At 42.9% G+C, this 12,888-nt stretch overlaps 1 protein-coding gene across 4 annotated transcripts in view; it reads left to right on the top strand.

Annotated features, from left to right (window-relative positions):
* The window catches only part of MAGI3 (membrane associated guanylate kinase, WW and PDZ domain containing 3), a 215,580-nt gene that overhangs the window by 183,923 nt on the left and 18,769 nt on the right, over positions 1–12,888 (top strand). For all 4 annotated transcript variants that reach the window (XM_066352789.1, XM_066352788.1, XM_066352792.1 and 1 more), the window contains 4 exons: positions 1,741–1,897; positions 4,656–4,747; positions 6,846–7,038; positions 9,124–9,312. In XM_066352789.1, coding sequence (XP_066208886.1) covers positions 1,741–1,897; positions 4,656–4,747; positions 6,846–7,038; positions 9,124–9,312 — 631 coding nt within the window. The remainder of the gene's footprint in view (positions 1–1,740; positions 1,898–4,655; positions 4,748–6,845; positions 7,039–9,123; positions 9,313–12,888) is intronic.

Here is a 12,888-nt window from a genome sequence, read left to right as displayed (position 1 = left end):
AAATCACTGCTCTAAACAGTGAAATATGGCCACGTAGACGTGCCTACTCAGGAGTCCTTTTTCTGTGTTTGGGAGGAGCACGTGGAGGGTGGACTGGCACCGTGACATCATCTCCCTCGTGCCCAAGGGGAAGACAGTTTGCCTCACATAATTTCATGGGGGCTGTAAATACCCACATTTAGATAATCTTCTCACATTTCGGACTAAGCAAGACTTTTTAGAAAATTTTGGCCTCCTATATTCAATTTGCTTGTTATCAAAACAAAAAAAAATGTGTTCTCTGGCATTCTTCTGAATAACTGTGAGTAGCCCACGTAAAGGCCTGTATGGAGAATAAGACCTAATAAAAAAGAATGCATCAAATAACTGCTCTAAAAAAATTGTTAGCTGCACATGTAGCTACTTACGTCCCTACAATTATGTGGATCTGGATATACAGATAATTATGCATGAAATCCTAATTCTAGTTTGCCTGAGTTGGAGTCTGTCATCTCACAATTGAAGATGGCCGTCCATAACCATAAACCATAGACTGTTAAAGTCCATCAGTTGTACAATGGATAAAATCTTTCTAGCCCACCATATAGGATCCTCTGCAAGTTTGCTGTTTTATGGGTCAGAGGAAGGAAGCATTCTGCACTTTAATAGACTGTACCACTTAGGGCTGGTGTGGACAGTGAAAATTGCACTGTAGTTTTCTACATTTCTCCGGTCCCCTGGTAATAATTTCTCACTCCCGTGCTACCATATCTATTTTGTGATGGATGCCAGTGCACCACGGGGACCGAACACTTTCTACTGGTAGAAGGCTCGGATGACCCTCCGTGCTCGGACAGAGCCCCAGGGGACCCTTGTCTCCCCCCCCCCACCCCCACACCATCAGACTGGGTCTGGGTCAGGGAAGGGGCCCCTCGGGCACAACGCTTTGTAGTGACTGGCCCCTCACTACTTCTCCACAGTGGCTGCCCCTGCCTCCTAGCCAGCATGAATTCTTTCTCCACACACGCCTCTAATCCTCCTTGCAGTAATTCAGGGCAACAAGCTATTCTCAACACTGTATTTATTTTTTCAGGCTGTTTATTGGATTTCATTTTTAAGATGTTGTTAAAGAACTTAATTTCCTGGGATATTATTTTACGTAAGTTCTGTCTGAATGGGAAAAGTGTGGAAGCGCACAGCTCCGTTTTCCCTCAGCTGACTGCCCAGCGGTGGTGCACTTCTCCTTAATGTGTGTGAACGGGCTGGGCAGGTTTTCACAGGCTCATCCTCACAGCCTCTGTTAGTTAACACTTTCTACTCCATTCGCTCAGAAAGCATGTTACCTTAAACGTCTTCACTGGGAATTAAACTCATCGGGTGGGGAGGAGGGGTTTCTCGGGAACTTTCTTGGTCTCCCTTGTGTTTTACTTGGAAACGCGCCTTCTGCATCGCTGCGAGCCCTCTCTGAGGGTACCTGTGCGTTGCTCTTAGAGAAAAGGGCAAAAGGACTTAAACATAGGACTAATTAAGGCCCTTCTGTTGACATCACTATAAGCCTTTTTTAATTCCAGTTAAATATGTTTCCACCAAATACCCGCAGCTACGAGAGCGCATTCCGGTGCGACCGCAGCTGCGTGGTGGCTTTGACGCGCAGCCTCTGCGACTGCAGTCGGTTGACACGCCCAGTTTAGACAACCGTTCTATGAACTAATGAACAATCTGGTTTTTAAAAATACTAAGTAAGGCCCTTTCCCATTTCAGAAAACAGAAAAAAAGGACAATTCGGGAAGTTTGGAGGCCATCAGTGAGCCCATCCCCCAGCCAATGCCTTTTCCTCCCAGCATTATCCGGTCGGGGTCCCCGAAATTGGATCCTTCCGAGGTCTACCTGAAATCGAAGACTTTATATGAAGATAAACGTAAGTAGTTGTGGAATATTTTAGGAGGGCATGCGACAGAATAAATCTGAATTAAAAGAAAAATAACTGGCACCTTCCTGACTTTCAAAAACCATGTTGAAAAGTTATTCCTTCATTCCCATTTTTGTGTGACTCAGGACTTCTTCCATTTTACATTCAACATTCATTCATTCTTTTTTTTTTTAAACCATGTATTAAGTGCCTACTATCCAACATCAAAGTAAGTAATGGGAATAAAGAGATAAATAGGTTATGTAAGACCTGCACCCAAAAAGATGATTAAACCTAAAAGAGAAACAAGTATGTAATCAAACAAGTGTGCCCATGTGTACAAATAGGCCAAACAGGTGCAGTAACAGAAGGATGGCTGGATGAACCGAGACCAAAGGAGGAAGCCGTCCATTTTACCACCACGACGGAAGGAAGGGTCAGGCACGCTTCACACAGGAAGTTCCGTTTTAACCAAGTCTTCCAAGACAAGTATTTATGGGACAGGTAGAAGGGAGAGAAAGAAGAAATAGCATTTGCACATTGGTCTTGCATGACCTGGGTTCTGCAAGATGTTGTGTTTGGACCTGACCAGGTGGTGGCGCAGTGGATAGAGCATTGGACTGGGATGTGGAGGACCCAGGTTTAAGACCCCGAGGGCGCCAGCTTGAGCACAGGCTCATCTGGTTTGAGCAAGGCTCACTGGTTTGAGCCCAAGGTCACTGGCTCAAGCAAGGGGTCACTCAGTCTTCTGTAGCCCCCAGGTCAAGGCATATATGAGAAATCAATCAATAAACAACTAAGGAATCGCAACGAAGAATTGATGTTTCTCATCTCTCTCCCTTCCTGTCTGTCCCTATCTGTCCCTCTCTCTGACTCTCTCTGCCTCTGCCAAAAAAAAAAAAAAAAAAAAAGATGTTGTGTTTGGCTGAGTGTGGTTGTCAAGGGGAGCCAGAGGGCAGGGGCTGATTGCGGAGGGTCGATAGTGCCGTTCTGAGGGACTGGAGTCGGTCAGGTGAATGACGGGGAGTCCCAGAATGGTTTTAACTCCTGGGATGATACTACTGGACTGTGTTTCAGACAGATTTTCCCGGCAGGGGTACAGAGGATGATGACTCAGAGGGGCGTTCAGTTCAGTCTGGGGAGGAAACCAGCGCAGGCCCCGTATGGAGTCCATCTGAAAGCTGATGAGAAGAGAGTGTGAGAGGCAGAAATTCAGGTCCACATTAATACACTGACCAATGCTAATCCTTTCCGAAGAAAAACTGCAGGTTGGACTAGGTTTAATTTTTTTAATGTATTTGTTTTAAGAAACAGCTCTAAACCCACCTTGGCAAAGATGTACACAGATGGAAATATTATATATATATAATTAATTTCATACTTATTTGACCAATTGTAGATCTTTATCTTAATCCACCCAAGGCCATATTTAAGAAAGACGGATACAATAATTTGAATTCGTGTAACTACAGAGAATCCCTGCAGACTTCCGTCTATGGCGTGGAACAGTCTTAGACTTGGTAGAGACTAGTCAGTCCCTTTGGGCCTCGCCCATAAATAAATGAGTTGGACTCATGAGTCCTCTTATCCCTAAAGTTCTATAAATCTAATAGGAAATACTTCTCAAAAGAGATGGCTTCGAAAGACTATTGCCAGGATTTACCCTGTCTGGTATCTCACTGTCTATAACATTCCTGACATGTCTCTCTCATGTCCTTTCTAGCAAATGCTCCTAACTTATAAATCACATTAATATTTCACAGAGATAAAGTTTTAGTCATGAAGTAGCTTCCCTGACTTAATACTCTGAGGGGTGCCCCCTTTCGGGTTAAGAGCCTGGACCATGGAGACCACGCTGCGTGTAAGCCCCAGCTGTGCCATCTCCCTGCTGTGGGCCTCTGGACCCTCAGTTTCCCCAGCTAGAAAATGGGGCTAATAAAAGCTGTTACTGTTTATTTTCCTTTAAAATACTTTCATTTTGCAACATTAGGCTAAGAAAGCAGGTCAGGTGGAGTGCTTTTCTTAAACTAAGGTACAGTATTAAATGGTTAGGAGTAGAATTAAGATAACTTTTTTACATTTTTTTACTTATTTTTAAATTTAGAAATTAAATTTAACAGGGTGACATTGATCAATAGGCGTACATAGGTTTCAGGTGATCATCTCTATAGCATTTGAACTGTTGATTGTGTTGTGTGCCCATCACCCAAAGTCAGAGCATTTTCTGTCACCGTATATTTGTCCTTCTCTACTCCCTGCCCCTGGCCCTGCCCCCTAGCCTCGCCCCCTGGTAACCACTCACTTTTATCTGTGTCCATGAGTCTCAGTTTTACATTTCACTTATGTAGGGTATTAAGGCATTTCATGGGCTCTCTTTTTTCCAGGATTTGCCCATGTGTTAATTTAGATAATTTGTCAAATATCAAACTCAAATGGGATAATTCTGAATTTAACGTTGTAATACTGATTTAAAGACACGAGGAGTTAAGGGCCGTGTAGCACTGGGCACATGAACGTGAGGGTAGCTACTCCCAAAGCAATCTCGATGCCAAGTTTTGTTGGCAACACAAAACAAAGATTTATGGTTGAATTTTTTTGTGGTGTTACACCTCTGTGTAAATTTTTGCATCTCACAAAGTTTGGAGGATATAGTTTATTAAACTCTATAATACTATCCTACTAAATATTGAACTTTGTTTTTTTAATCCTTTTAAAAGAAGCCAGTGTATGTATGTATTTATTTTAAATGTTTTCTGGTTTTCCTTAGCACCGAACACCAAAGATTTGGATGTTTTTCTCCGGAAACAGGAGTCGGGCTTTGGCTTCAGGGTGCTGGGCGGAGACGGACCTGACCAGTCTGTGAGTTGAAATACTTTGGCTGTCCCTGATAAAAGCTTTTAAGTGGCAGTTTGGTGGAATATGGTGTTTTTGTTGTTTTCTGCTTTGTTTGATTTTTTTTAAAAGCTTTTGCTTTCTCTGACAGTTTCACTAACATGAAAAGAATAGCATATCGATTAGTGTCCTAGTTCCTCAATGAACTTGGGGCAGCTGAGGCTAAAACTGTTAGGTAAAAGTTAGATATGTCAGCTATAAATTGGACAGTGATGAGCTTCCTCTATGTGCCTTATTTGAAATTTTTATTTCCTTTCACCTTCGTTTAACAGATTTTAAGATATTTTCCTTTTCCATGAAACCTCTAACTCAAAATCCTGTTTGCCATTGTCACTCTATCTTCGGAATGTTCCGTGAACAGTGGGCATGAGCCATGAAGATTATGTCACCTAGTCCGTGTCACTCACCATATTGTTAATGAGTTGCCATTGTTATGCTCAGTATTTTGCATTCCATCTGAAGTTACCTGTGAAACTGGAAGTATAAAAAATAATGTTTCTGTCCAGAAAGCATGCAGGTTATATTTGTAAAACATTTGAAATCTAGAATTTTATTTATACACGAGTCTCACATAAAGTTAGAGAGCAGTGTAGTAGGTATTATTTTTAAATTTTGCCCTTAGTTTGAATGACAGCTAAGTAATGTGCTTTGTAGAATTTAAGAATATATTTAAGTTGGGGGTTTTTTGTATAATAGCAAGAAAGACTACATTATTATCATGCTTGGAAGTTGGGTGAGTAACAGTCTTTTCAAATGACAGGCTTTCTTCTATTTCTGAATAGAACATATAATTTCTTTAGTATAAATGTGCCCTAATGCATCATATCGGTTACTGTTAATATACTGCTCACAAAAATTAGGGGATATTTTATTGTTTCATATTCTTATTGAAATATCCCCTAATTTTTGTGAGCAGTATAGATCCCCTTGTGTGGGCCAAACATGGAATAGTAATTGTTTCTGACAGTTGAGGTAGTTTTTTTTATTGCTTCCCATTGGTCAGTACTCATAGTGGTCCCTTAAACATTTTTTTTTTTTTTCAGAGACAGAGAGTGAGTCAGAGAGAGGGATAGACAGGGACAGACAGACAGGAACGGAGAGAGATGAGAAACGTCAATCATTAGTTTTTCATTGCGCGTTGCAACACCTTAGTTCATTGATTGCTTTCTCATATGTGCCTTGACCGCGGGCCTTCAGCAGACCGAGTAACCCCTTGCTGGAGCCAGCGACCTTGGGTTCAAGCTGGTGGGCTTTTGCTCAAACCAGATGAGCCCACACTCAAGCTGGTGACCTCGGGGTCTTGAACCTGGGTCCTCTGCATCCCAGTCCGACGCTCTATCCACTGCGCCACCACCTGGTCAGGCTCCCTTAAACATTTTAAGAATTTATCTCAGACAACTCGGGAGAAACCTTTCTCTTAAATGTCAGGTTTTAACAGCTCTGAAACTAGCCCCAACCTTTAGGATCGCCCAGTTCTAGGATTTTAATTGCTGGTCAGCAGAATGACCTGGACATGTTCACCTAGATGCCAGTGAACCTTAGGCCACCCTGTTCCCTTCAAATATTTACCGCTTTGAGGTTTAGGAACCTGAAACGTTTCTCTGTTCTACATACTGAGCCTGTACGGAGAGCTGTGTGAGGGGAGTATTGTAAGAACCATCAGGCTGCTGTGAACAGCGTGTGAAAAGTTTTCCTCATGGCAATAGACTTGTCTGTGATAGCTACTCCACAGAAATGCATTTTCTGAGTTTAACGTTTTTGTTTTGTTGTAGTGATGGTAGTGACGGAGGTACTCTTTAAAGTTACAGAACACCTTTTTGCTTTCTGTCTTCTCTGTACTCAAGCAGAGATCTGGAGGGGATGGTGTGGTTATCTGAAGGGCCCTTTTGGAGGATGTTCCCTTTCTGAGACATCACCTTTCCAATAGCTGACGGTTTTCATAGTTGAACCTCAAAAATCTGTCGGCGGCACAGCACTGAGTCAGGAAGCCCTTCACTTAGCAGTTAAGGACCTTAGTAGATTGGGCAGACTGCATAGACCAACCTACCCTTTGTTGTCTTACCAGATATACATCGGGGCCATCATCCCTCTGGGTGCAGCCGAGAAGGACGGTCGGCTCCGGGCGGCAGATGAGTTGATGTGTATCGATGGGATTCCTGTTAAAGGGAAGTCACACAAGCAAGTCTTAGACCTAATGACCACTGCTGCTCGCAACGGCCACGTGCTATTAACTGTCAGAAGAAAGATCTTCTATGGGGGTAGGTGAACGCGGTCCTGCCCTGATAAGTTACAGAAGAATCAAACAGATTTGATCCACTTTCTGTGTGGTTTTCCAGGTTATTTTACATTCTGTGGTTAATAGTGTCTGAGACAGTCCATTTGGCAGGATCCAGGGCCTTGCTGTGAAAAGGATTCGAAAATGATCCTACTATTGTCAAAAAAGAGAAATTGGAGGCTCCCATATTAGGATTATAGTAATATATTGATGAATTAACCAGGTGAAATCTGTTTTCTTAAAAACAGATTACAAAGTCATTTGATCATACTGAGGCATCCCATTAGCTGAACATCAAAAGCTTTTGGATCCTAATGAAATCCTAAATATTCAGAAGACAGAACATTTCTACTTGAGAAGTTTTAGTATAATATAATTTATATAATTTAACATTTACTGAGGGCTTACTCTGTCCCAGGTCTATGGATTTTTTAGTTAATCCTTACAACACTATGATGTAAATACTGCCATTATCTAGTTTTCCAGTTACTCACGGACAGGCTGGGAGACACATAACTGGTAGGTAGTAGGGCCAGGATTAAAATGGGCGTTTAACTTATAGAGCCTGGGTCTAAACCTTTTTTACTATCATAAACCCTCAGATATGCAGCTCTCTTACATTTCTCTCATCAACAGCTTTGTGACTGTTAAATAGGATTTTTTAGAAGTGAATTCTTGCCACTTACAATGTTAATAAGACAACCCTGCAGCACAGGACTGGAAGCCTCCTGGAGGCAGGGGTGTGCAGCCACTCGGGAGAGCGCTGGGCCCGGCACTGGGGCAGCGCCTGCCTGCACCGACTGGGCGTCTGGACGTGTTTGTCAACTTGATGAATGTTCATGTCCCTCCTAAAAAATGAGGCGCTGCGTGCTTGATTGCAGCATCCTCAGCAGAGAGCTGCCTCTCTCCGTACAGATCAGGCGCTTAGCGTGCGGGCAGATATGAATGCAGTGTGGTGTCCGTTTGGTCATTCTGGAGTCAGACGTAACCACACACAGGGGCAGGGGGTGTTGTAGACTAGAGCTGGGCTGTCTCCCGGACAGCATCTTGAGGAGGCTTCCTACTCATTTGCTATGATTGGAGGCATTTAGCTAATTCATAGTAACCATGAATTATACCAAAAAATCCTTTTTCATTAATGATTGGGCTGTTGGTGACACTTTGTTGAGATTCCAAAACAGCCTCAGAATCGTGTAGATTCTGAGCCACAGCAGGTGAGATAAGTGTGTATTCAGCAATGGCAGCTCATCGTAGTTGTTCGTGATGATTTGTATCAATCGGTGGCACAAAATTTGCCTTAAAAAAACACACAATTAGGACTAACTTGTGTTGTTCATTCTCAAATTCTGAGGTCATGCTTGGAGGAAAAGGTGTGGGTTAACTGGCCGTGTGCTGGGGATTCCACGGGGCCTGATCTCTGCCTAGGGGGTTGCTGCTGGTGTGGACAGCTGGTCGTGCCTGTGAGCTGCTGCTGGTTATCTCGCCCGGAATCTCCATCAGGAAACTGCAGCTGTCAAGTGCACTCTGGGAGGCAGATCCGGCCTGGCTGGCCGCTGCCCTCAGCCTGTAACCGGCAGCATCCCTGACCCGGCGCAACGACTTCCCCGACGTCACAAACTTCTGTCCTTGTGCTCAATTACATTTAAAGTTGATATATTTAAAAGGAAGCTTACTGGGTCATTCTTATCATCAACTTTTGTTACAATTCCTGGTGGAGGTTAAAAACCTTTCTGGAATTCGAACAATTTCAAGAAGAGCTTTCTTACTGTCCAAGAGTTTTTTTACCATCCAGTTTCATGGAAATTTTTAGAAGCCCCCTTTAAAGTGAGAAAACATTGTGTATTTTTCCACTTGTTTATGTTAAGGGTATTTAAGACATCAGACGGACTGCTGCTGCCTACATCTGCACTCACATTGTGTCCAGAGCTCCCGGGGGGGGGGGGGGGGGGGCTATTCTATTCTGTTAATTAGAGGCTACAGTTTTTGTGGAAGGCTGAGCACAAAAGCACTTCAGTTATCAAAAATGATGATGTCCCAGAAATATCAAAACTGGTCACGTTTATTGTAGAGAAACAACCAGAGGACGACAGCTCTCCAGCCTTCCTTTCAACACAGAACGGGTCTCCCCGCCTGAACCGAGGGGAAGTCCCGGCCAGGACTGCGCCCCAGGAGGCCTACGATGTCATCTTGCAACGAAAGGAAAACGAAGGGTTTGGCTTTGTCATCCTCACCTCCAAAAACAAGCCGCCTCCAGGAGGTAAGGGCTTCCTGTCCTGTTGTCCCTATCGATGACTTCAGTTTCCGAGTCCCCACTGGGGTTTATGAAACTGGTTAGGAATTATGCATAAAAGGCCTTAGACTTAAGAATGATGAGTATTTTCTTGATTTTCAAAATTAGGTAATCTGAACCAAACCTCCTAAGGGTCAGGTTTACAAAATCATCTCAGTTCCAGAAAATAAGTATTAGTAGCTTAGTTTGCATCAAAATGATATTTGGCAATATATTGGGGACAGGACCTAATTACTTACTAGTGCTGAATTTTTTTAATATGGGGACATAGGGTTTTTTTGTTTGTTTGTTTGTTTGTTTTTCATTTTTCCGAAGCTGGAAACGGGGAGGCAGTCAGACTCCCGCATGCGCCCGACCGGGATCCACCCGGCATGCCCACCAGGGGGCGATGTTCTGCCCCTCTGGGGCGTCGCTCTGTTGCATCCAGAGCCATTCTAGCGCCTGAGGTAGAGGCCACAGAGCCATCCCCAGCATCGGGCCATCTTTGCTCCAATGGAGCCTTGGCTGCGGGAGGGGAAGAGAGAGATAGAGAGGAAGGAGAGGGGGAGGGGTAGAGAAGCAGATGGGCGCTTCTCCTGTGTGGCCTGGCCAGGAATTGAACCCGGGACTCCTGCACACCAGGCCAACGCTCTACCGCTGAGCCAACCGGCCAGGGCCGGACATAGGGTTTTTGTTGTTATGAGATATCATATATACAGAAATGAATTAAATGCTAGAAGCAGTTGAAAAGCAAAACAGATTAATAGAAGTCTCGACCCAAATATGTCTTAAACTGTCCTTTTGTGTTACTTAATAATAATTGCCATATTCTAGCCCTGAAGTGACCTTTCTGAGTGATAAGAGACATTCTTCCCTTTTATGTATGTTTCATTGAAAGGTAAAACTTTTGTCAGAACCTTTAAAAATTAAATATTCTGAACCTGGTTTAACAGAATATTCTCATCTGTGAAGGATGAATGTGTATATTCCCTCAACGAAGAGGAATTACCTCAAGTATGTCCAGGGCTATTGTGATTCAACAGATCAAGTATTAGTCTCTTCATAGTGTTTCTAAGAAATAATTATGAATATGAGACCCAACCAATGAATATTTATGTATTGTGTTGGTCTGGTTTGTCTGGTAGCTTTATTTTTCTAAGTCCAATGATAAAAATCTTTGATCACATGAAAATGCTTCTTGCTTTTGCCAGTGGATTTGCTTATTTCTTGGGTCGTGAGATCCTTTTAGACGAGATGGTCACGAAAACCTTAGTGAAAAAAGCAGGCACTTCTAGGAAAGTGTTGTAAGCCAAACGAATTTGCAGGGGCCTTGTTGAAACCAACACCAGTGTGTAAAGGATGAAGACTCCGTGACACGGATGAGTTATTACTCTAGCATCAGGTCACTGCTCACTGCGGCTACTTCCCGTTTTCCATAAGCAGTTGCTATGGTAACACTTGGAACCGGAACTGTCTCTGATGCTGTGAGGATGATTATGTGGCCTGTCTCAGAAAAATTAAAGAAAGCAGCTTTTAGGTGGATTTTATCTTAGAGCATTGAAAATCAGGATTTCCAAAAACAACCATTTTAGGTCATTAAATTCTCCTTCTGATACCATGCAGTAATCCCAGGCTTTCAGATTAACCAAAATGGTGTACGATTGTGATTCAGTGTGCTAGATGCTAAGCACTTTTTATATTGAAAATACTCCTTTTCTAGCGCTGTAAAAATTAGGGTGGAGAGTTGATTTTCACATAAAACTAATATAGAGGAATTCAGTAAAATAAGTTGCATTACTTAAATATGTGTAACATTTTTATCTTGATTATATTTAAATTTTATATTACATTTTAATAAATATTAAATATATTCTTATTTGAGTATATTGTATTAGTTTATATCTACAATTTTAAAATCTTTTATACTTATTCGTTTAAATTGTTGCTTAGTACTTTGATGGCTTTGTGTAACGTAGATCTCTGTTTAAGGTGGTTTCATTAAGTATTGGGCCTCATAGTCGGACAGACCTGGATTCAAGCCCCGCTTAACCCTTGTAATAGCTGTCTGACCTCGGGCAAATTACGTCCCCTCTAGGAGCTCCAGTTTCCACCGTACAGTGGGGATGGCGGTTCCACTTGCTGCCTCCTGTGAGTCTGAGGATTAAAGGGGAGGATGCACTGGAGCCCTTAGCCGAGACCTGCAATACATGTTAGCTGCTGTTGCTTGGGTTGGCCTCTGCTGCCATTATCGTCATCGTTGTTTATAAAATTGACACTGTCTCTTGATCTTTTTTTATAAGAAACTTTTAAAAGTTTATTAATGCTTGAATAATGAGATGGGAAAGAAAGCCCAATTAAAATGTAAGATTGAGGCTGCAGCTAATGTGTGGCAGGAAATGAGTGTTTGCAGCTCATTAATTATCAGCTTGAATGGTAAATTAGGCTTAGGTTAGCAATGAATTTTATATAAAGTACTTGAGATTTTCGGTCATGGTGCAAAACCAAAGTTGCTAATTTCACTGAAATGCTAGTTAGCAATCTCACAAATTGCTGAGCCCTGCAAGCAGTCTTCTGGGAACTCCATTCATCTCTTGTCAACAGAAGAAGGGGCCCAGGATAAGCTGGGATGAGGAGCTTTCGCTCAGACATGAACCAGTGCTTCCGACTATGTAACAGGGAAGGCTTGGTTTGGAAGAGTTTTAGCATCCTTGACAAGGCGGGGAACCTGTCTGTCCGAACGGATCATTCTTTAAGGACCTTGTTTTGGTATAGATTGATATTCTGCTCAGTATATTTTTTCCTTTTGATTAAAATGTATTTTCTAGTGACATTTGTCACAAGAAAGGTTCCCAAGAGCATCTCTAATACTTGTTAGAAAGTTCTGAGATTCCCTACCATTGACTTTTTCAAAAGTCAGGGATCCAGGTCAAGCACCTGTATTGCCCCGGACCTGGCTGGAACAGGTGCTGAATGGATGGAGTACTTAGAAGAGATTTCTACTTCAGATGGAAAGGGCTGGGCTAGTTTTTGCCTTTCCAGTTCTTCAGAAGTTTTCGTGTTCCTCTTTCTCATATACTTTTCAGTTCTGGTTGATTTCTTTGAGAAGGGGATGTTTCCAGTTACTGTCCTTTCTTTTCCTGAAGTGAAATGTTTTAAGAGCACTAAAGTGATCTCAGAAGCTGGGCAAGCCAGTCTGCGGGACAGACTGACCCAGAGATGGATGAAGATGGATAAACTGACTTTATGGCAAATGTCTGTAGACTTTGTGTGCCAGCGAAACCCAGGCAGGCTTCAGACTTTCCCTAGTTACATGCACCCAACGGGGTTACCATGCACACTCCCCAGTTCATTCCGAGAATGTTCAGAAGCTATCTTTCTACTGGTCTGTTTGCTATCTTTGACCATCTGGTGGTACGGCTCTACATGCCAAGGCAAGGACAGTCTGACCACGTTTACCGTCCCCCACCCAGACTGCTAACCCTCCAGGAAGCCCTGTCCTAAAATCGGCCAATTCCTTTTGACCACATGGCTCACCTGATGAGAAAGGAGCCGCTGGGCCTCCAG

This window comes from Saccopteryx leptura, chromosome 11, assembly GCF_036850995.1.
Source record: "Saccopteryx leptura isolate mSacLep1 chromosome 11, mSacLep1_pri_phased_curated, whole genome shotgun sequence".
Lineage (NCBI taxonomy): Eukaryota > Metazoa > Chordata > Mammalia > Chiroptera > Emballonuridae > Saccopteryx > Saccopteryx leptura.
This window is presented reverse-complemented; position numbering and strand designations above follow the sequence as displayed.